At 49.9% G+C, this 22,921-nt stretch overlaps 1 protein-coding gene across 2 annotated transcripts in view; it reads left to right on the forward strand.

The window, feature by feature from the left end:
• The window catches only part of SLC25A37 (solute carrier family 25 member 37), a 41,845-nt gene extending 20,453 nt beyond the window's left edge, over positions 1-21,392 (forward strand). Inside the window, exons 2-4 of one of the 2 annotated variants that reach the window (XM_026007914.2) lie at positions 13,650-13,878; positions 15,874-15,930; positions 17,762-21,392. In XM_026007914.2, the coding sequence (XP_025863699.1) occupies positions 13,650-13,878; positions 15,874-15,930; positions 17,762-18,282 (807 nt within the window). In that variant the 3' untranslated portion in view covers positions 18,283-21,392. Of the gene's footprint in view, positions 1-13,649; positions 14,350-15,873; positions 15,931-17,761 lie in introns of both variants that reach the window. The other variant, XM_026007915.2, reaches the window with a different exon arrangement.
• Positions 21,393-22,921: the final 1,529 nt, after the last annotated feature.

The raw sequence follows: 22,921 nt of genomic DNA on the forward strand, positions 1-22,921 counted from the left end.
GAGAGGAGCCAGTCCTTGAGCATGGGGAGGGCCCTTTCCACAGTGGTGACCTCGAGGGAATGGGCTGCAGTCAGCAGTGTCCGGGAACCTTGGGACTTTAGCACTGGTTAAAGGTTTCTAGAACCTCCCTTGCCGCCCAGCAGCCAGGCCTGGCAAGCAAGCTTCCCAAGGCACAGTCATCCTGGACCGTTTGCACCAGTGTAAACTGACACTGGTGAATTTTCCCTCTACCTTTCAGGCTACCCAAGTTCCCTTTGTTACATAATCAGGATTAATGTAAGCAGCCAGGTCCATCGATTTAGAAATTGAGAGCCAAGAAAAGCGAATGCAGGAGTGGAGCCGGTGGGAGGGACAGGGGCCCTTGTGGGTGCTGTGGGCATATCCCCTGGCCACACTTTTCTCTTCTGTTAGGAGCAGCAGAACTACAAGCCGCTCGGGCTGTCGTGAAGGTGGTGCAGGTGGTCTGTGTAGTCTCAGCGCATGGTCATTGTGGGTGGTGGGCTGTTGCTCCCAACCAGGGCTGATCTCGAGGGCATCCTCCCCCGGGAAAATGGGAGTTTTATGAAGGAATTGGAATCTTCGTAGGAATTTGCTGTTTATCCCCAAAACAAACCAGCAAACAAAAACCCCACCAATAAAGGAAAGCCACAGCTGTTGTAGGCCAGATCCCAAGCAAAGGGCTTGTCATTCGTTATTTCCTTTAATCCTCATGGAAATGTTAGGAGAGGGAGGGGCTGTTATGATTCCCATCCCCCCGCCCCCCATTCACAGATCAGGAAACAGGCTCAGAGAGATCGAATAACTTGCCAGAGGTATAAAGGTGTGAGGAGGAAGCAGCAGAGTGGGGTTTAGACCTAGGTGGCTGGCCTTTGCGGGTCCAGACGTCACTGCAAGCAGGAAGGCCATCTGCTTTGTCCAGCCTCTTTCTGACCAGAGGGGATGGGGCTTGAGTTTCACTCCTGTCCCTACCTCTTGAGGTTATAGGAACTAGGGTGCAGAATCCTCAGCACCAGAGCCCCGAGACTGGCAGCTTCCTCTGGGACCCTCGGGTCTATTGTGTGTGTGTGGTTTATGGCCTGGCCCCCTCTGTGGTCTGATGTTCAGTTCAAACCTGTCATGAGATCCTTTGTGCCAAAGAGCCATTTGTCAGCAAGCAGGAGGAAAAGCCTCCCACCTTCCCGGCAAGATGAAGCTAGTTTTGGTGGTGGTTCTTAATAAGATTTCAAAGCTGTTTTATTAACATAGGTGATGGTTTAGGGAACTGTTTAGGGATGGAGCTGGAGCCCTTACAGAAATAATTACAGAGATGATACACATTTGTGGAGGCCTCCTGTACTCTGCGAGGTGATCCATGTGCTTAAACGTTTTCTTACGTATCCATTGCAGGAAGCATGTGAGGGAGGGGTTTTCACAGATGAGGGAACCGCAGTTCAGAGAAGTTGAGTAACTTCCTCCAAATGCCTACAGCTGAAAAATGGAATAGGACTTCTGTTGAGAGGTGGCTAAAGACTGGGGACATCTTTGTGTCCTCAGGTCCTAGTCACAGAGTCAGGCCTGGAGTAGAATTTGTAATGGAATGGATGAACTTCAAACCCCAGGGACCATCTGAGCATCAGGCCGGTGGGTGGGCAAACAAGATTTCTTTGAGATTCCACCGTTGGGATTTTCAGCAAAAGGTTGAAAGCTGGTCAGCTGGCCAGAGTCTGGGAGTTAGAGCCCTGGCCAGTCCTGGCACAGTGGTGACCAGCTCTGGGAGCTTGGGCTGGTCACGTAACTGTTTCCTAATTAGAGAAAACAGTGGAGGTTGGGGGCTAGATGGGTGGTGGAACTCTGAAATCAAGAGAAACCCATGGAGGGCCCCACCCTGCCAAACCATGATGTCCGAGCTGCCAGGACTGAAGTCGGGAGCAGGGCCCAGATTGTCACGTGGAGACTCAGTGCCCAGAGTTTGTACTTCTGCACTCAGGTAATCCTGGTGCCTTGGGGTGGCTTCATGTGCTCGAAGGGTACTTCCATGTGGATTCTTGCATTAAATTTGTTCTTTGATGTGGCGTTATGATGCTTCAGCGAGTTTGCCTATCTGCGAGGAAAATAAAACACGTTGGAGAGTGAGGTGTTTCATTCAGTTCCGCCCCTTGCATCTTGTCCTTACTTGTAGGTGGGGCGTTTTTATAAGCCAATGACATAGACGAGGCTGCTGAGTCAGGGCAGGCTCTGGGGAGGCCCAGATCTAGCAGTGAATTAAATTCTTCCCAAAGGAGTCTGAACTCTGGAATATTCAGCTTTAGCCTTTGAATGCTGTAAGAGTGCCAGGCTTTCATCCATCAAGATGCCCCTCCCGCCCACAACATGGGCGGGCAAATGGTTCAAGCTTTTTTGGAGGAGTGAGAATGGGTTCATATAGAATGAGCCACTATTACCCGGTTCCACTGGGGACCAGTGGCCAGGTGGCCAGCGGTGGGGAACAGTGAAGCTATGTGGTCTCCATGTGACTGGGTTCGTGACTCTCTGTAAGTACCCTGCTTGTAGGCTGGACATAGATCCCTCAGGAGCTTTGTGGTCTTAACTGGGGAGGATTTGGGTGACTTTGACAACGTCAGGACTACTCCCTCTTCACAAAGGTCAGGCAATAAGGGGTGGTATACATAGGACTTAGCGTGGTAGGAGAAGCAGAACACATCAGAGACAGGAAGGTAGCTGGAGATCACCTGTGATCCCTAACTGTCCACCCCCTTACAAGAGGTTGGGTGGCCTCCTGGTTCAGAGCATGGCTCTAGAGCCAGTCTGCCTGGCTTCCAGTCCTCTGTGTACTTTGTGACCCTGGAGCTAGTTGCTTATTCCTTCTCTGCCTCAGTTGACTTGTTTGTAAGATGGGGATAATTAGTCACTAGAATGACTGTTTTATTATTATAATTATTTTGCGAATAGAGGATTGGGGCTCAGAGAAACAAGCTGACTTGCTTCAGGCCACACAGTCCTTAATACTAGATGTGGGACTAGAATCCTGGGCCCTGGGCCCCTGCTTGTCTTGCCAGAGCCAGACAAGGTGGATAGGAGTGACTGGTGGTTCAGGCTTCCACTCTCCCATCTCCCAGGGGGATCATAATCCCATCCGTGAACTCCGAGCCCCGTTACCTGGAATCTTGGCAATTTTTACCACCTGTAAAGTGGCAATCATTTAATCCTTTGGGGCGACCACAAACTGGATGTTCTAAGTGTGTCCTGGGTACATTGGATCCGACCCAGACACAGATTCTTTCATCCCTGCCTGCATCTGCCGGAGAGTTTTCTAGAGAAGGGGAGGAGTGGCCAGGTTTAGCTCCCCGGATAAAGGGATGAGGGAATGGTGTCCTTTGAGCCATAGCAGGGCAGTAAGCTGCTCGCTGCCCGTGGCTGTGCGGTGGTGGTGCAGTGGCCTTGCTTGTGGCCACAGCTTTGGAGAGAGCAGAGCGTGGCCGGCCTGCAATGAGCCCAGGCAGGGAGGGCTTCTGTTGCCTGGGCCTGATCCCTTCTCCCAGAAGCTGGCGATTTCATCCCATCTGTGTTGCTTACTGTGTGGCTCCGCAGAGCTGCCCTCGAGTGCAATACGTAACCATGGAAAACACTTGACTATAAAGTAAATTCCAGATGCCTGAGCAAGTGGTTCAGGGTCTCCCAAGTCCAGCCCCAACCTGCCTTTCTCTCAGCAAACATTTATTGATTATATAATGCTCAGCCCCTCTCCTGAGTCCAGGACTACCTCTCCACTGCACCTTACCCCTGCCTTTCCCTTTAAACATCCCCTTTGGCCATACCTTCTGCTGGTTCCCAGACCCACCTGCACACTCCCCTCCCCCTAGCAGAATCAGTCACTTCCTCTCTCTCCCGTTTGCTTTTTTTTTTTTTTCCAATCACAGTAACACATGCCCAAAGTCAAAAAATAAAATCGGATGGAAGGGATTGCAAAGACAGTTCCATTTCTTAGCAATCGCAATACTGTTCCTCTTTCGAGCTCAAGTGGCCCCTCTTCTGCCACCCTTTTCTGGGTTGGATGTGATCTGGGGTCTGACTCCTCCCGCTGTGGCCTGTTCCTAGGAAAAGTGATGTTTGGTACTGTGGCTTCTCCCCTGGGAGGCCGAGAGGCTTGGTTTTGGTGGAATTTTTATTTCCTACTAAATACGTAGTCATTTTTTTAAAAAAGATTTTATTTATTTACTCATGAGAGACTGAGAGAGAGAGAGGCAGAGACACAGGCAGAGGGAGAAGCAGGCTTCATGCAGGGAGCCCACTGTGTGACTCGATCCCGGGGCTCCAAGATCACAACCTGGGCTGAAGGCGGCGCTAAACTGCTGAGCCACCCTGGCTGCCCCGTAGTCATTTTATCCTTAGAAAAAGCAGTGCCCTGAAAGCATACTCATCCTGGGCCCTGAAGGTTTCGGGATTCTTTCTGGAATGTGGGAGTGAGAGATGGCCCAACCACTTCACCGCAGGCTAGGCCCCACGCTTCAGAGGCAGCCGGTAACCAGGAGCCCGCTGGACTGTGGCTGGTCCATTCAGAAGGGCAGAGGTGACAGTTCTGAAAGTCGCGCCTCCTGTGGGACATAAGTGGAAGAGCAGCCTTGCTGGTTTGCCTGAGCATCAGGGTGACCGGGAATAGTGACCTGGAACAGAGGAGAGTCTGGCCCTTCTGATAGGTGAGGCAGGGAAATAGATGCAGGCACAATTTAGCTGCGGTGTGTTCCCACCAGCTCTCTGATTTTGTTTCTCTGTTTTGTCTTGGCACAGCCCTTCTGACTGTATAACGCACCTGCCCTTTGTTTGCTCTAAATGAGTGGTTCTTACCGGGGGCTTTCAGAACATACAGTTCAGGGTCTCCCAAGTCCAGCCCCAACCTGCCTTTCTCTGAGCAAACATTTATTGATTATATAATGCTCAGCCCCTCTCCTGAAGCCACCACACACTTCATTCTCCTGCCTCATGCCCCCATTTTATTTGGGGCTGATGCTGGGGAGGCATAGATTTTTAAGGAGTCATTTCCTCTTGCTGGTTCCCAAACTTTAAGAGGATCAAGGTTTCCTTGTGATGAAAAAAGAGAGACCAAGTATATTCTCTTTACATACATACTTTGGCCAATTTGGGAGATTTGAAAAGACAGGATTTGGAATTCTGACCTTGAGAATAAACTTCGAAGTGCTTCTGCTTGCCGTGAATAGTGGGTTCTCCTTAAAGCATTTCCTGCAGTGCTCTGTTCCTGGTTAATGTGTGTGTGGGGGGGGGAGGCGGATGATGATGCAGGGCAGCATCCTCATGCTTCACTTTTGATGGCTTCTACAAGTATTTTCAAAGGGCCAGGGTGTGATTGTCCATCTTCTGTATCACACAGAGTAAGGGCGAGATTGCAGGTTGGGATGCAGATTCTGAGTTGGGACGCTGGCAGTCTTGAGCTCTAGAGTGCCGAAGGTGTGACTGTGTGTGCGGGGTTCTCCTGGACGTGATTAGGGTTGCTTCTCTGTTGTGCATGCCTCCTAAGGATCTGGAAGGCTAGGATAGTGCTTTCTAAGCCCTTGATGAGGTCCATAGCTTCGTTCTGGAACATGGTTCTTTCCTCACAGCACTGTGCCAAAAAAGCCTTTCTCTCCTGGCTGCCTGCTGGAGCCCATGCAACTCTGTGTCAGCAAGCGACACCCACGTGGGAACAGACTCCTTGGCTTGCCTCTGTCTGCCCTTTGTGGTTGTGGGTGGGAACTGGAGTGTCAGCAGCAGGCCCCACTGCCATGGACGCACTGTGCCACGGAAGGGGTGTGGGTGGAAGTGGGAGAGCTTCGGGCCACAGGGCTGGAGGGTGAGGCTGTGTGCCCATGGGTGGCTGGCCATGGGGCTTGGAAAATTGGGAGGTGGCTGGGGTTGGGACCTGCAGTCTGGCTTGGGCTGTAGTTCCACTTCATGACTGTCAGTGCCACTTGGGAACTGTTAGCAAATGGGATAGAATTAAACTTACCGATTTGACTTTGATTCTGCAACGGACACTGGGCGGCAGACACTAATGCTGTTTGGTATCTTTCTAACACCCTGTGGGTGCCTGAACTGAATTTCCTTTCTCTGGGAGCAAGTCTGGAACAACAGAGACTCCTCGGTAGCCTTTTAGGGCCCAGTCCCCATCCCTTGGTGGGATGTTTGTTCACACCCTAAACTGGGAGCCCCACTCACACCCATTCCCGGCCCTGCCTCAGAGTAGGAGCTTGGCAACTGCTTTTGAATGGATGAATGGGTAGATTTCTCATTATTTCCCGGTATTGAAAGTGCACATGTTTTTAACACAGGACGTTTTTAAGAAATACCAAGAAAGGAGGACTTGGAATCTGAGCCAGGTGGGAGGACAGTTGCCCAGTGGTGCTGTAGGTCCTTGGGTTGGGCAGGATACTGGAGTGGAGGCAGAGGTCTCCACCCCAGGCTCAGCTTGCTCCCTCCCTTTGCTTTTCTTGCTGGGCACAGTTTCCTACCTGAAAAGGCAGGTGCTGAGCTACATGTGTCCTCTGCCTGGGGCCCTTGCAGCTCCTGTCATTCGATCCTGCGAGCTCACCTGAGGCAGAGCACACATTTTCCACTCTGTGCGCCCTCTCCTCCTCTCGAGAGGGGAACAAGACAAGGCAGGCTCATCCTGATTTGTCTTCTTAGGGGGAAGTTTGGGCCAAGGGGCTTGCCCCTCACTCCATGCTGGCCTTGCTAGCAGCTTATGGAGCCCGTTTCATGCGAGTACAGAGTTGGTCTCATTGGTGGAGCCCTGCTGTAGAATTGCCCTTCTAGAGCCGGAGGAGACTTGCTCAGTCACACAGTGAGTGAGAAGAGCCAGGCTTGAGACCCAAGTCTCCTGATTTCTGGGCCGGGGCGCTGGAGTAACACGGCCCAGAGGCTCATCCTGCACCTTTGCCTAGCTGCTTCTTGGGCCTGCCTTCCAGGCTGCCCCTGCCAGCTGCTCTGTGCCCAGGCTGCCTGGGAAGGGGGTGGGGGTGGGGGTTGGGATCCAGGGGGCCGGATCCTGCTGACACCCGAAGCTGCTCCCTGTGTTTCCTGCTCCCAGGCCCAGCTGTTTTCTCAAAGTGTGTTCTGTGAGGCGGAACTGGTTATTCGGTGAGACAAGGTTTCTGTTGCCCAAGACAGACGCATGTAAAAAGTGCGTTGTTAAGCAAAATTCACTGGCCACTTTCCTGAAGGACTTCCCAGAGCCTTGAATGTGCTACCGAGTCTTCCAAAGTTCCCAGAATGGAGAATTAACATGTGAAGAATGGGAATTTATCATAAAGAAAGGGTGAACAGCTAGGCCTGAGCAGGAACTGAAACCCAGGACAGGATAGGCAGTTTGTGAAATTCTCCGTCTCTGTCTTTTTGGTTTGTTTTGGTTATGATTTTTAATCTCTGCCCTTTCTCTGTGTCTTTTTCCTTCTGTCCCCTGTCACACCCGGGCTTTTTAAACAAATTGTGGTAAAATACACATAACATGGAATGTGCCATCCTAACCATGTTCAAGTGCACAGTTCGGAGGCAATAAGTACATTGGCAGAACTGTACATTTTGCAGAAACGAAACTCTGTGCCTGGGGAGCAGCCCCGTTCCCCTTCCCCCAACCCCTGGCAGCCCCATTCTACTTTCTGTTTCTGTGGTTTTGGCGGCTCCAGGTACCTCATGTCATGTGGAATTGCACAATATCTGTTTGCGGGTGTGTGTCACAGGCTTATTTCACTCACCATCATGTTCTGAGGTTCACCCAAGCTATAGCCTGGGCCAGAACATCCTTCCTTTTCAAGACTGAATAGTGTTCCATTGTCTGTATGGATCCCTTTTGGCTTATGCATTCATCCATCGAGGGAAGGGCTGCTTGGGTTGTCTCCACTCACCCCCAGCTTCTTCTCGGTTCCACAAGTCACTTAAAAAATGCCTGGCCCTCAGTTGTACATTTTCCAAGTAGAGTCACTGAGAAAGAAAGAAAGATGCTGAACTGGGGGGCTTCCCTGCTGCGGCCACTCCTGTGGCCACTCCTGAGCCACCTTGGCTTCTTTCGGCCTCTCTCCTGGGAGAGCTCCGGCGACCATGCTGGTGCAGATGGCCACTCCTGTCCCCTCTCGGAGATCCTCTGTGCCACATGGACGGAGAGTCTGTGTCATTCTCCCCTCATCTCCCATGTTCCCTGCTATTTATTTCCCCATCAACTTTTCCTTTCTGCATCCAGGTGCCCAATGAAGGGTAGGTGAACTCTGAGAGCAGATTGAAAAATGTAGATGGCACTAAAGGGGCTCCGGCTCTGAACTTGGCCACTGTGGCCACGGTGGGCCTGAGGGACCTTGACTGGATTCTCCCCCTGTTCAGGGGCCACTTGCCTCCATCCCAAGCTTGTGTCACTAAACGTGGCCTCCTTTGAGGAGACCCTCAGAAGTCTACTGGACACAGAAGTCTACTGAGTGTGCAGAGACACCCAGTTGTCTTTTTCTTGTTCACAGGGTGTGGTGCATTTTGGTTCAGTAAAATTTACTCTAGCTGCCTCACCCCTATTTATTTTATCTTATTTTTTTTAAAGATTTTATTTATTCATGAGAGACACACAGAGAGAGGCAGAAACACAGGTAGAGGGAGAAGCGGGCTCCCTGCATGATGCAGGACTCAATCCCAGGACCCGGGATCATGTCCTGAGCCAAAGGCAAATGCTCAGCCCACTGAGCCACCCAGGCGTCCCCTCACCCCTAATTTAAAAAGAAAGAGATGAGGCATCGATCCCAAATTTCCCTTCTGAGTCCACGAGAGCTGGCCAGTGTGAGCAGCTTTGTCAGGGAGAAGCCTTCTTGACACTATATAAAGGGTGAGTGGGAGAAAAGATGGGCATTGTTGCCTGCCTCCTCCTCCAGGCCTTTCCCACGGTTACCTCACTCTGGTTTCTGACAGCTGGGGATCATTCCACACCCCAACCTTGAGGAACCAGCCCGAGGTCCCAGAGCTGGACTGGCTGGCTCTAAGGCTTCCTGCCGCTGCCCCCCTCTCTGTCCACACTGTGTCCCCCACCTTCCCCCCCTTACTTAACCCAGGTGTGTCCCTTTCTGCCAAGGTTGGATACAGAATGTTACTGGAAAGTGCTAGGGCCGAATGGGCCCTTTATTTAGGAGTTCTCCACACTGATGATTAGAATCATCTAGGGAATTAAAAAAAGTTTTGAATCCACATGTGTTGGAGTGGTGCCTGGAAGGACATTTTTAAACATTTCCCTGTGATTCTGGTCATCAGCCACTGTTGTGATCCTCTCCTTCATTTTCCATTTGAGGACATGGAGGACCAGAGAGATGACATGCCATAGCCAAGGCCATTTGGCCCTGTTGGAGCTGGTGTCAGGTCCAGAATCCAACCTCTCCGCTCTTCATTCCAGGTCCTATGTGTTTTCTTACAATGCCACCCCTGCTTGTAAGGGTTCCTACTCCCTAGAACCCGAGGGAAGCCTTCATCACCACTGCTCTTGCTGTCCCAGGCCAGAAACAGGGAGTGTGGGTGGTGGAGAAGGCAGCCAGCTTCTGCATTCCATCCCCAGGGGCTTCTCTGAGAACAGGACTGCCAGGAGCAGCCCTTTATTGACAGGCCCCAGGGACAGGCTGCCTCTGGACTGCTTGTGGCTCAGCAGATCACAGTTGGTCTTGGGAAATGCAGTAAAACGGGAACTTTTTTTTTTTTTTTTTTTAATCAATAGGGAAGGGGTGGTGGGAGGAACAGGTAACTCCAGAAAATCTACTCATCATATTTTAGGGGGGAAGTGAAATAAGAGACATAGTACCCCATGACCCCAGTTGGTACTATATGTTGCACACATTTGTTTGTTCATCCATTCGTTCAACAAATATTTATTGGACTCCCTGGGTGAGCTGGACACCGTAATAGACGTCGAAGATATACTGTAAATAAGACACATGCAGCCCCTTGCTTCCATGGAGCTTAGACCTCTGCAGGGTTAGATGACTAGAACCACATCCTTTATTGTTATTAACAGTAATGATGGTCATAGACATTTAATTTTCTCAACCATTCTGTCACCAGAGGAAATGAAAGTAGGAAGAGTGTAACTTGTAACTGTCTTGCCCAGGGTCACAGCATAAGGGATGGGACCTGGCTCATCCCCTTTCGCCCTATGCCGCCTCCTGCCTTATGCTCCTGCTTTTTATCAGGGGCAATTATAGGAAAAGGGCAGGGGAATACAAAGCTTTCTTTGCTCTAAAATATGAGCAATCTAAGTGTCTTTGAGAATTTAGTGCCGTAGGTAGCCACAGCTGTCCTGAAGAAGCAGGTGTGCCTCTTCCAAAGTGGGCACTTTGCACTTCCCATACTTCATTTGCCCCGGCCAGCAGGACACTTGGAGCAAAGTCAGGTGTCCTCTAGGTTGACCATTTCACTTCTCCTTTGCTTATAATGTATCCTCCATTACTAAGCTACGTCGAATACATTGGAAACATGTTAGAATAGAAAACAGTTCAACCAAAGGTACAGTGACCCTGACCCCCATCCATTCCTGCCCTGCACTCCCCGAGAAGTGTGTGTCCGGTGTGCCAGGCAGCTACCTCGGGCTGGACCAGGGGGTGTTTTCACCAGTCTGTGGTAGAAAAGAAGGCCTAAAGTGGTGAGTTTTTGTTTTTTGTTTTTTTTTCTTTTTCAAGAGAGAGAGACTTGCGGGGAGGGGCAGAGGGAGAGGGATAAGCAAGCTCCATGCCCAGCACAGAGCCCACGTGGGGCTCAACCCTGAGATCATTACCTGAGCTGAAATCGAGTAGGACGCTTAGCCAACTAAGCCATGTGCCAACCAAGCCAGGTGCCCCAAGTGGTGAGTTTTTAATAAAGCTAAATTTAATTTACAGAACACTTTTATAATCAGAGGGAGTCTTTCCTTTTTTTTTTTTTTTTGAACATTAAAAATGTCCTTTCATAGAAAATGGTTGTAATGGAGGACATTGGTGATTGGTTGCTCATGTTGTTACTGTTTTATGTTCTTTCTTGGCAAAATGAAAAGTTGCCAGTGATGTGCCCATTTTCTTTGTGGTTTTTGTTAGCTGGTGAAATCGGAAAATTGACCGGTAATTTTTAAAATTTATTTATTTTTTAAAACTCAGGTGTAGTTAACATACAGTGTCATATTAGCTTCAAGAGTGCAGTGTAGTGGGCAGCCCGGGTGGCTCAGCGGTTTAGCGCAGGCTTCAGTCCAGGGTGTGATTCTGGAGACCCAGGATCGAGTCCCACATTGGGCTCCCTGCATGGAGCCTGCTTCTCCCTCTGCCTGTGTCTCTGCCTCTCTCTCTCTGTCTCTCATGAATAAATAAATAAAATCTTAAAAAAAAAAACACGAGTTCCATGTAGTGATTCAGCACTTCCGTATGTTACTCAGTGCTCATCACCGTAAGTGGACTCTTAATCCCCATCACCTAGTTCACCCATCCTCCCACCCCCCGCCCCTCTGGCAAACACCAGTTTGTTTTCTGTAGTTAAGAGTCTGTTTTTTTTCTTTGCTGTTTGTCCCTTTTTTTTCTCTGTTTGTTCATTTGTTTCTTAAATTCCACAGATGAGTGTTAATTTAGATCATTGGTTTTCACCCAGTTCCTCTGAGCCCTAGAATTACCGAGGGGATGGATGTCTCTGCCTTAGAGTGAGGAGAGAGCCGGGGGCCCTTCCCCCATTCCCAGCTGGAGAAATTCTTCTTCCATTTTATATATTAGCTTTGGGTATGATTTTTGTTTGGTGGTGAAAGGATATCCCCGCCACAGCCCTCCCTTCTGGGCTGTGCGTGTGTTGAGGGGAGCCGAGGAAGGCATGCTGTTGCTTTTGCAGGACAGAACCAGAGTGGGTCTTTCACCTGGCAGACATTATCTCCTGTACCAGTCAGGGTTCTCCAGAGGCCAAACCAGGTGAGAGAGAGAGAGAGACAGAGAGAGAGAGAGAGAGAGAGAGAGAGAGAATGTGTGTGTGTGTGTGTGTGTGTGTGTGTGTGTGTGTGTATGCATGCAGATCCACTATACTACACAGGGTAATTTGTTTTATTCAAAGTCTAATCTAATGATTCATTGATTGATTGATTGATTGATTTTTAAAGATTTTATTTATTTATTCATGAGAGACAGACAGAGAGAGAGAGAGAGAGAGGCAGAGACACAGGCAGAGGGAGAAGCAGGCTCCATGCAGGGAGCCCAATGTGGGACTCCATCCTGGGACTCTAGGATCACGCCCTGCAGAAGGCAGGCACTAAACCGCTGAGCCACCAAGGGATCCTAATCTAATGATTTAAATGTTGATCTCATCTAAAGAAATTCCTCCATAGAACATCTAGACTAGTGTGTGGCCATAGTTGGAGCCATTGTGGCTACCATGGTCTTGCCACGTTGACTCGTAGATGAACTGTCACACCTACTTCAGCGCCCTGGTAGTCTGATAGGGATAACAGAGGTGGGGAAAGCCAAGCTTCTGTCTCAAGCGGGCAGGGCTGCACACAGGAACAAATTAAGAACAAGACCGTTTGTATTTAAAAGTGCTAACTTCTGGGCAGCCCTGGTGGCCCAGCGGTTTAGCGCCGCCTTCAGCCCAGGGTGTGATCCTGGAGGCCCGGGATCGAGTCCCATGTCGGGCTCTCTGCATGGAGTGTGCTTCTCCCTCTGCCTGTGTCTCTGCCTCTCTCTGTGTGTGTCTCTCATCAATAAATAAATAAAATCTTTTAAAAAAAATATAAGTGCTAACTTCTAAAGGCACAATGTGAGGAGATGTGAGATGAGGCCTGGAGGACCTTCGGGAGATGCCCAGTTGGGGCTGAACAAGAGCATTCAGAACTTTCAGATAAGTGAGGACACAGACTTTAGGACCAGAGGTGGAACCATAGGATAAGAATACTTACATGTGGGAGCACCTGGGTGGCCCAGCGGTTGAGCATCTGCTTTTGGCTCAGGTCATGATCCTGGGATCGAGTCCCACATCGGGCTCCCTGCAGGGAGCCTGCTTCTCCCTCTGCCTGTGTCTCTGCCTGTCTCTGTGTGTGTCTCTTATGAATAAATAAACTATTTTTTTAAAAAAGAATACTTACATGTGACTAGGTCTCTGAGTTTATTAAGGAATTATTATGCATTGTTTCATTTGATGTTTGTGGCAATCCTGTTTTTTTAATTGGGGGTCCTGAGGTCCAGAGAGATTAAGGGGTCAGGAGTCACACAGCTTGCCAGTGGCAGGGTACATATTCCTTTTTTTTTCTTTTTTTTAGATTTTAGATTTTATTTATTTATTCATGAGAGAGGGAGAGAAGCAGAGACACAGGCAGAGGGAGAAGCAGGCCCCATGTAGGAAGCCCGATGGGGACTTGATCTCGGGACCCCGGGATCATGGCCTGAGCCAAAGGCAGACGCTCAACCTCTGAGCCACCCAGGTGTCCCCAGGGTACCTATTCCTATCCCAAATCTGCCCCCCCACCTGTTTCCCCTCTCCTGGCTGTAATGAAATCCATGGGAATGTGCGTCTGTGAGGGAGGGAGTCCTCCAGGAAGGAGGGAAGAAATGTTTTCTTCACCGAGGAATCCTGTGAAACCGACAATGGACAGCTCTCTCTCCCCCTGCCCCAGGTCTCCTTTTTCCTATCATCCTTGTTAACATCCACTGTTTTGTCTTCTTGCCCATCCCCAGACACGAATGCAGAGTTTGAATCCGGATCCCAAAGCGCAGTACACAAGCGTCTACGGAGCCCTCAAGAAAATCATTCGGACTGAAGGCTTCTGGAGGCCCCTGCGAGGCCTCAACGTGATGATGATGGGCGCAGGGCCGGCCCACGCCATGTACTTTGCCTGCTATGAAAACATGAAAAGGACTTTAAATGCCGTTCTCCACCACCAAGGAAACAGCCACCTAGCCAACGGTATTTTGAAAGCGTTTGTCTGGAGTTAGAGAGCTCTCTCCTTCAACAGACCCTTCCCCGGGGTTCTCTTCCCCGTGACCCAGCAGCCTGACGCCTCATCTCCGCCGCGCTTGCTTATGAATAAAGGACTCTAGAGTCGTGTGTGCACACACACCCAGACACACGCACGCACACACACACAGGCTTTTTCTGTTTCCCCTTCTTCGCTTTCTAAAGCCTGGGGGAAGTCGGTGACAGAGGTGTTTCAGTTTGCATTGTTGCGTGGGTTTTTCATTTTTTTTTCTTTTTAAGACATTGAAAAGCAGTTAATGATCAGATCTAGGAAAAAAAAAAAAAACCCTGAATAGAAACAAAACTTTTCAATGCTGGATTCAAAAAAAAAAAAAAGTTATCTGGACAGCTTCTTTGAGACTATTTAAAAACTGGTTCAACAGGTCCCTGCAACGTCAAGATCTAACTAAGCTTTAAAAGGTCAAGAAGTTTTATGGCTGACAAAGGATTTGCTGCAGCGCAGGCCACCTTTTCCGTCTTAAGCCTCTGGGGATTTGGGGATTTCGCCCCCATTCTCTTCTGTTGGTCTCTGGTCGAGGTTGCACATCTCTGGGAGCCCTGCGAGCAAGGGCTGGAGTGGTTTTCCTTTGTCCTTTTGAGGGAGCAGCGGGAGGGGGCTTGGGTCAGCGGGCGGCTCAGTGGTAGCTGCTCCTTCCCCCTCCTGTGGGTTTTGCTTTTGTTGGTTTTTCTTTGAGTATGGAAGGGGACTACGAAGAGCAGCGTAAGGTATATTTATTTTAACAAAACTAATTTTTCAGCAACGAAGAGGTAGAGTGACCAGCGACAGCTTCCCCCCCTTCTTTTTGTTCCACTAAGAGAGAACCCCAAAGCATCCCTTCCATCAGCAAACCCTGGTAATAACTACCTGGCTGGTTTGCAGACATTTATTTTGCTTTTTAAAAACAAAGCAAAACCGGGTCCCTGGTTGTGTTTATCAAGACAGCCCCCAAAGGTCACACTTTGATGCTGTTCCCTGAGTACATGGCCTCAGGGCTTACCTTTTGCTGAAACTGCCTCGTGTCATGGTTTAGTCCTGGGTCGCTGAACCCCCTGTAGGCGGTTGGATGGAACACAGTTCTGCCCAGCGCTGTTACTGCTTTGCTGTGATGTATGCTGTGGTTGCACTTTGACCTTTCTGGTGGTAATCGTAAGTGTGTGTGGAAGGGGACGGGGGCTTTATACGCATTTCTGAAGCGTTATCCTGCTGTTGCTCATTCCTTCCCCCTTCTGGTGCTAATCTTAATTGCTGGGCAGTGTCACCTGTCTAGGGAGGAAACCCAAAGCCAAAAGCCAGATTCCAGGCCTGAATTAGACATTTAAAGCTCCTGGTTCTTGAAGCCAGGCCAGATGAGAGCCTGAGATGGGGTCTGCCGTCTGAGACAAGTCACAGCTTTGCAGACCAACCCTGGAAACCTGCCGTATGCAGAGCTTCCTGACGTGTGCTTCCCTTGCCTGTTTTCTTGAAAATGCCTGGATTTTATTAAGGGTTTTTTTCTTTTTGAATTTCTTTTTGTCCTCCCCTCTTAGCTGTGTATATAATCGCATCCCCTTTGCTTGCCCCAGCTTGAGGGCAGATAAATTAATCTGTAGACAAAGGTGAGGGGACAGGAGAGAATTAAAACCTGGACAGTTGTCCACTGGGAAAAGCCACAAGGTGTGGTTCCTGGGTACCATCTGACTTCAGCAGGTCTAGCCTTGCCTGGCAGTGACTACAGATCTGCAAGATGAAAATATGGCTCATGGCATCTGTGTTATCGTTCCCATTTTCCCCAACAGTTCAATCATCACTTTATGTTTTGAGGAGTCAGTGCTCACCTGGGTGCAGCTGATCATAGATTTTGCTTCTTAGAAAGCTCTCTACAGCGTTCCGTCTGATTTTAGGTTCCAGGAACTTCCTCAGAACGCCCGGTCCCAGAGGGTAATTTTCTGAAGTTTGTTTTGCAGGGATAGCTGGGAGTATGGCCACCCTGCTCCACGATGCGGTAATGAATCCAGCAGAAGGTAATGCTTCATGGTCCCAGGGAATGGCAGGAGGGGATGTGCAAAGGGGCAGGAAAAACTGTGGTGGTGGGGACAGAAGGTCGGGCCAGGGGATTTCCAGTCAGGATAAGCAGAATTCTTTACCACATTAGCAAAGGCCTTGAAAAGGGACTGAGCATTTGAGCTTATGGTGTAGGTCCTGATCCCTTGAACAGAGAGTGGGACTATGATCCGGGGAGATCAACAGCGTTAGCATCTCCTCGGAGCACCTCCTGGGAGCACGTTAGGAATGCTAATTCTAGTCCCACCCCAGACCTGCTAAATCAGAATCTCTGGGAGTAGAGACAGGGAGTCTGTTTTAACAAGCTCCCTTGGCTAGTCTTTGGCACTCCTCTAAAACCTGTGTGTACATGTAATGTACGTATACACACAGACACACACACACACCCTAACCTTTATCAATCCTAGACAAATTTAGGGGGAGGCCGTAAAAGGCCATTCATTAGGGCTTGGGTTCAATTTGCTTTTTTAAAAGAAACCTGAAATTCTGACCATTTCAAACCTACACAGTTGTAGAGAGAAGAGTGTCAGGAATGCCCACGTGTGCCTTACTCTCCTCATGAATTAACCTTTGGCCGTCCCTGTCGTAGCCAACTCCTCCCACGTTACTTTTTATTTTATTTTTTATTTTGAGTTTTGGGAGCACTGGGAAACAGTTGTCAGCTGTGCAGACTGGAGTCCTTAGCCGACTCGTGTCCTCACGGTGAGGGGCTTCAGTGGGGCCTTGTCCTGGGCATCCTCTCCGCGGAGTTATTCCCTGTGTGCCATGCATATAACTGTCCACCTTTGTCCCCATCTGAAAATGGTCCCTTGCCAGAAAGGAAAATTCAAGGTAGAACATCAACATTTCAAGTCTTGTGTTAGGAGTTTTTGTCTTTTAAGGTTAAAATTCCTAATTTGCTCTCAGCTGCCTCCCATCCCCTAGCAGACAGAGGACTTGTTCTGACCTGCAGGGATGTGATGGGTCAGGCTGGGAGAGGTGGGCTTCTGTTCTTGTGTGTTTAAGGCAGTGCATACAGGGACCTGGTTAGTGACCAGTTAATTAGCCCATGGCAACCAGGCAAGAATTCTGTTTCTACTTTTAAAAGAGAAATAAGTGAGGTCCAACTTCCTCTCTTTTCTTTGTCGTATTGACCCAAGGACTTCATTTCTTGAAAAACAAAGCAAAGCACCTTGTATGTGTTCACCTGGCCATGTGTGGGGGCTGTTATTTCTCAGAGGCCCCAGCTGATCCCCGTTGCCTCCTGTTCCTTTGAACCAGCCAGGCTCTCCACTGGAGTTTGTCCTGAATCCGGGCTGACTTAATGCCAGTGTTTCTCCCAAGAGCCCTGTGACACACAGAGGCTGAAAATGCTGTGTACAGGATACGTGCAGAGAATAAAAGACGGGACACCTGTGCAGCTGGGGTGGCAGAGAGGCAGGCAGAGGGACCAGAGAGCAGGATTTAGTTCTGCTGCAGGTGTGATGCTGGAGGCCTCCGGGCCCCAGGGGGATCAGATCGGTGGTGAATGTAGTCTGAAGTGGTTGCCCAATTCGAGGACCACCTTACAAGGGCTTCAGGCAGGGGGTGACCCAGCACTGGGTTCCAGGGCCACACTGGTAGGCAGGAGTGCCTGGAGCTGGCTCTGGTTTCTCAGGCTGGGGCTGCGTGTGTGCTAGCTCTCTGGGACCTGTTACCAGTGTGTCTAAACTTGCTTGTTTCTCTTTATGGCTTGGCTTCCCCTCTCACTCCGACCTGGGGTGGGGCCAAACCCAACCAACCACCCATTGACTGCCGGCGGCCTGACCACAGTTGTGAAGCAGCGCATGCAGATGTACAACTCGCCACACCGGTCGGCCCTCAGCTGCATCTGGACGGTTTGGAGGACCGAGGGCTTGGGGGCCTTCTATCGGAGCTACACCACGCAGCTGACCATGAACATTCCCTTCCAGTCCATCCACTTCATCACCTATGAGTTCCTGCAGGAGCAGGTCAACCCTCACCGAAGCTACAACCCCCAGTCCCACATCATCTCGGGCGGGCTGGCCGGGGCCCTCGCTGCCGCTGCCACCACCCCCCTGGACGTCTGTAAGACGCTCCTCAACACTCAGGAGAACATGGCCCTCAACCTGGCCAACATCAGCGGCCGGTTGTCGGGCATGGCCAACGCCTTCAGGATGGTGTATCAGCTCAATGGCCTCCCTGGCTACTTCAAAGGCATCCAGGCACGTGTCATCTACCAGATGCCCTCCACTGCCATTTCCTGGTCTGTCTATGAGTTTTTCAAGTACTTTCTCACCAAGCACCAGCTGGAGAATCGAACTCCATACTAAAGGAACAGGCTGTGGGCAGTGATTCCAGAATCTTTTATTTTTAAAAGGCTTTCCCTGCCTGCTTCCTTTCTCTTGTCCTCATACTTGGTTGAGGTTATCTTGGCAGGAGGTTTGCAGGAGGGGGGGGCCCTCTGCTCCCTGACGCCTCAGGGGACAATGGGACAGCCGCTTACCGGAAGGCCGTCCGCAGGGACATCCGAGGTGGTAGATGGGGAAAGACTTTGGAAGGGGAGCGAGGAATGGCTTTTGCTCTCCATCCCCTCGACAGGAATGTAGCTTTTCTGCCTCACTGTTGCAGTCTCCTGCCCTAGAATCAGCTCCCACGGGAGGGGAGGAAATGTGCAGTGACTGGAAACATTAAAAACAGAGAATTCTGTACATAAAAATTCTAGTACACAGTCGAAAATAGATGGATAATGTTTATCCTTTATTTTTCTATGTAGAAGTTTTTGGCGGGGTGTGTGTGTGTGTGTGCCAGCGTGTGTGTGCAGATCAGTGGTACAGCTGGGAGTATCAGCTGTTCTTTAAAAAAAGAGAGGGCTGGATTCTTCCATTGGGTTAAGTAATAAAAAGGCGCCAAAGTGATAAATTGCTGAACGTGGCCTAAAATTGTGTGGAGCCCCCAGATGGCAGTTTCACTTGAATGTAAAATAATAAAGTTTCTATTTTGAAGTTCTCTTTTCGTGGGGGTAAAAGGTACGTTGAAAACAAAATCCAAATGATGATGTATTACTTCCAGTTACTTCTTTTCTCCTTTTATTCAATCAGTCACCTTCATGTGCCTTTTCCCTCTGTCTCCTGAAAATTCCAGGACCGAAGACCTGGCCCTGGAGTGTCTTCTCTTGCTGTCAGCACACACGTGTGCACACATCATGTGGCAGGATGGGTTGCGTTGGAGGCCAGTGGCCCCCAGTAGGATCGGGATACCTACTGACACCATTCCCTTCTTCGTTGTGAATGATGCGAATGTGTGCCACTCTGGGCCAGCACTTAGCAGCTCTTGACATGCCAATCTTTTGTTACTTGTTGGGCAGGCAATTGGGATAAGTCCTACCTTTATCCTAGGACTTATTTCTGCTTTAGCCTTTAACTCCGGCACTCCAGATAGTCTCGTTTGTGTGCGCATGTGTGTGTGGACTAAATCCGTTTCCCTGTGTGGTTTCAGGGATTTTTGAAAAACCTAGCAAGTATATTGATGGCTTTTGTCCATTCCTCTGTTCACCATGAGCTCACCTGTCCTGTGACAGAGACTCTCGCCTCGCAGGGACTGAGGTCAGATCCTCCGGCCAAGTTCAGCTGCGGAAGTGAGGCCCAGACCCTCGTGCACAAGTCAAGCCGCCTCTCCAGAGCTGGCTGCAGCCTCACTTATCTGCATCAGCTGAGGACTCGAGGCCTAACTGCCTTGTTTTCTGAAATGGTACATCCGAGCCAGATGCTTACTAAGAAAAATGCAAGCTTGTTTCCTCTGGCCACGCCCTTTGATTGGCTGCCAGGCATCTCCAAGGGAAGACCAAGTGGCTTCATGGTTTCCTTCTGGAGCCCTTTAAAAATGAGTAGGAAGCACAGGTGTGTTCAATCTGGTGGGCCTAGCCCTGACCTTCGGCCTTTGCCCTTTGCCCCTCACCTTCCACAGGGTCAATGCAGTGCATCTCACTGAGGCCCCCACCCAGACTCCTTTGGGGGCTGTTACTCCTGCAAAGAACTCAAGGTGGCACTGGGACAGTTTTCGTCTTGCACCCTGCATACTGCCTCCAGGAGTCGTTTTGAGATCAGAGACAGGACGGTGCCATATCAGGCAGCTCCCACTCATGACCCCTGAGCAGGACCTTGGCTCCTGGGCTGGGAGGTCTCGGCTGCTGACCTGTCCTACTTTGGAGCTGGCCACTCCCACTCCCTCACCTTCCTCCACCCAACCAGTCAGAAACCAGTTGCAGGATGCCTCTGTCCCACCTGGGGGTGCCAAAAGCCCATGGAAACCATGGTGCTCTGGGAAGTATTTGCATCTTGTACTAAAACATGCTGTGCGTTACTGTGAAATTCTGCAAAAAGAAGACAATTATAATTCTAAAATAATTATACAACCGCTGTTTTTCATCCTCTTAAGATCTGCCACACTGCTGCAAAATATTCTTTCCTATGGGGTTTTGTTTTCGATGGTATTGAGAAAAGAAACTGTTCACTTCTCTAGGAAAACTCCTTTGGGTGAGGGATGCAAGAAGGAGAGGCAGGGAGTGGATTTGAAAGCTCTGTGGACTGAGCTGGAAGGTCTGGGAAATGGGGTGAGGCCACTCATCCTGCCTTCCCCCCCTGGACCGTCCTGAGCCTGGATGAGCCATATATCTGAAAGAGTTTTGAAAGTAGTGAAGCACTGAACAAATGTAAGTTGTCTTAATTTTATGGGAATTAATTTTCCCCCTTTGAGCTCCAAAGTTTGTGTCCTTGCGCCGTGCAGGCTGCAGTCCAGTTATCAATAGTGACTTTGACATTGAGAAGTAACTAAATGGGAAAGTGTCCTCACCCCACCCCGGTGATGATCACCTTAACGTAATCATGGCATGTGCTTGTTCGTTCGTGTCTTTGGGGTGACGTCTGCAGCCGGGCAGTGCCCCTTGAGTGCAGTGCTCAGTCACTGCGTGGGTACACAGGCATGAACTCCTATGCCCAGACCGTGGTGTGAGATTCAGTCCCTTGTAGAACAGGGTTTTATTAACTTTGTATTGAATCTAGCTATTTACTGGCCTCCATCCTGTGTGTTTTCTGTTTGTTTGTAATGATGTCTTATTCCAAGCACTGTCCTCCAAAGTCCCCCCCCCCAAAGCTTCATCTCTAGCACATTGTTATGCCAATAAGGTTTTATTTAATTTTATTTAAGGATGATTGTGTCTGTTAAATGCGGATGTACTGCTGCTTCCTACCTGTAAGATGCACAGTGTAGAAGGGTGAGCAAGTATTGTTTCTTAAATGCCTGTAGTAAGTAGCACAGTTTCTGCCTCAATTGTTGCCAGCTCTCTGGAACAGGGACAAATGTGTGTTTATGTGTGGGGATATTTCAGATTTGCTGCTACCATTGTGACACTGGAGCTAGAGAAAATAAAGCCTTGATCTTTGAAGTGTTGTGGGCTCTGTGGTGGGAATATTGAAAAGAGGAGAGTGGATGGGGAGAAGGAGGCTGATCCATGGGGCTGGTGCTTAGTCCAGCCTCACTCATGCAAAACCAGATCCATGGCTGGGATAGAAAATGCCGTTTCAGCATTCCTAGAAATGGAAGCAGATCACTACGTTGGGCAGCTGATGGACGGTCACATCATCATGCCAAAGCAAGGGCTGAGAGCCACCTCTCACTTTGATCTCCACCCTGGGGAGGGTGGGAGTTTTCTTTCCTAGTGTGGGAGTGTGAGGGTGACAGGCTGTGAGGATATGGGATGAACAGACCTGGTACCTGGAATGTGCCTGTTTCATGCTTTGTGTGTGGGCATGTGTGCCCATGTGCCCCCCCCACCCGTCTTAGAAGTTCAGTGAGGGTCCCTCTTCATGGAAGGCGCCCAAGAGCAACTAGATTCCTCACATAATTCCTGAAGATCACAGGTTAAGCCAGATACCTAACCTTTTCTGGAGGTAGGAGAGGGGTGGAGAGAGACCTCAGACCCTTTTGAAAAGCCAGGGACAGGTCTTGACTCTTCACAAAGCTCGGAGGTCAGAGAACCTACTTGCAGCATCACCACTGAAGGCTATAGCAAGGGTGAAAAGTCAAAATCGAGGGCAGACCTGAGAACCAGCCGTGGGCAAGGGTGCATGAAGTAGGGAAAGGGATTGGAGAGTGTGGAGCGCTCGAGGTAAACTGGAAGCTGTGGCCTTTTACCAAAGGCCAACCCGAGCTTCTCAAAGCAGATCTGTGGCTTGTGGTTGCTTCCACTCCTCTGGGGTGGGTGGCAGACATGGGGGCAGGGGACTGTTTCCAGAGAATACATGTCCATCCTCCTCTGTGTGCCCCATTAAGTCAATCTGCCACCCAGGCTGGAGTCCATCCCGTAAGCAGAGCACCGTGTCTGGGGCCTTGGGGAAAACAGCCAAGTATACCCTGTGGTTCCTGCCCTGTCCAGCCTTAGGCAGCCCAATAGGGGAACATAAGGGAATACACAGGGATAAAACAGTAACGTAATGCCACTGGGTCAAACTCCATGGCCATGATTTTCTTGGCCCTCTTATTCATGACTGTCCCCACTGGTAGTTTGCCAGAGCCAGCCCCTGCACCCAGCTCCCTGGGGCAGACTCTAAATTTCCTGCCAGCTTCCTGTGCCATGCTGTCATGCTGCTATTTTGAAATCAGGGATGGCAGGAATATTTGCACCACAGAAATAGGCATGCGCTACAAGTCAGGGCTTTTTTCTTACCAGCTTGCCAGTCTGCTACAGCTGGCGCAGAGCCCAGTGCTCGGCACATGGCAGGTGCTTGGGAAATGTGTGCTGAGAGAAACCTTTCATCTTCCACCGGTTCCCCTTCTAGTGCTGGACCCTCCAGTTATGCCCATGGCAGAGGCCCTGTTCATCACAGTGGACCCTCTCCAGCACATCCATGCTCCTCAGATGCCAGCCCTAGAAAAGCCATCAAGGGAAGCAGGTTCCTTTCCTGCTGGGCTTAG

Source organism: Vulpes vulpes, chromosome 9, assembly GCF_048418805.1.
Source record: "Vulpes vulpes isolate BD-2025 chromosome 9, VulVul3, whole genome shotgun sequence".
NCBI classification, from domain to species: Eukaryota; Metazoa; Chordata; class Mammalia; order Carnivora; family Canidae; genus Vulpes; species Vulpes vulpes.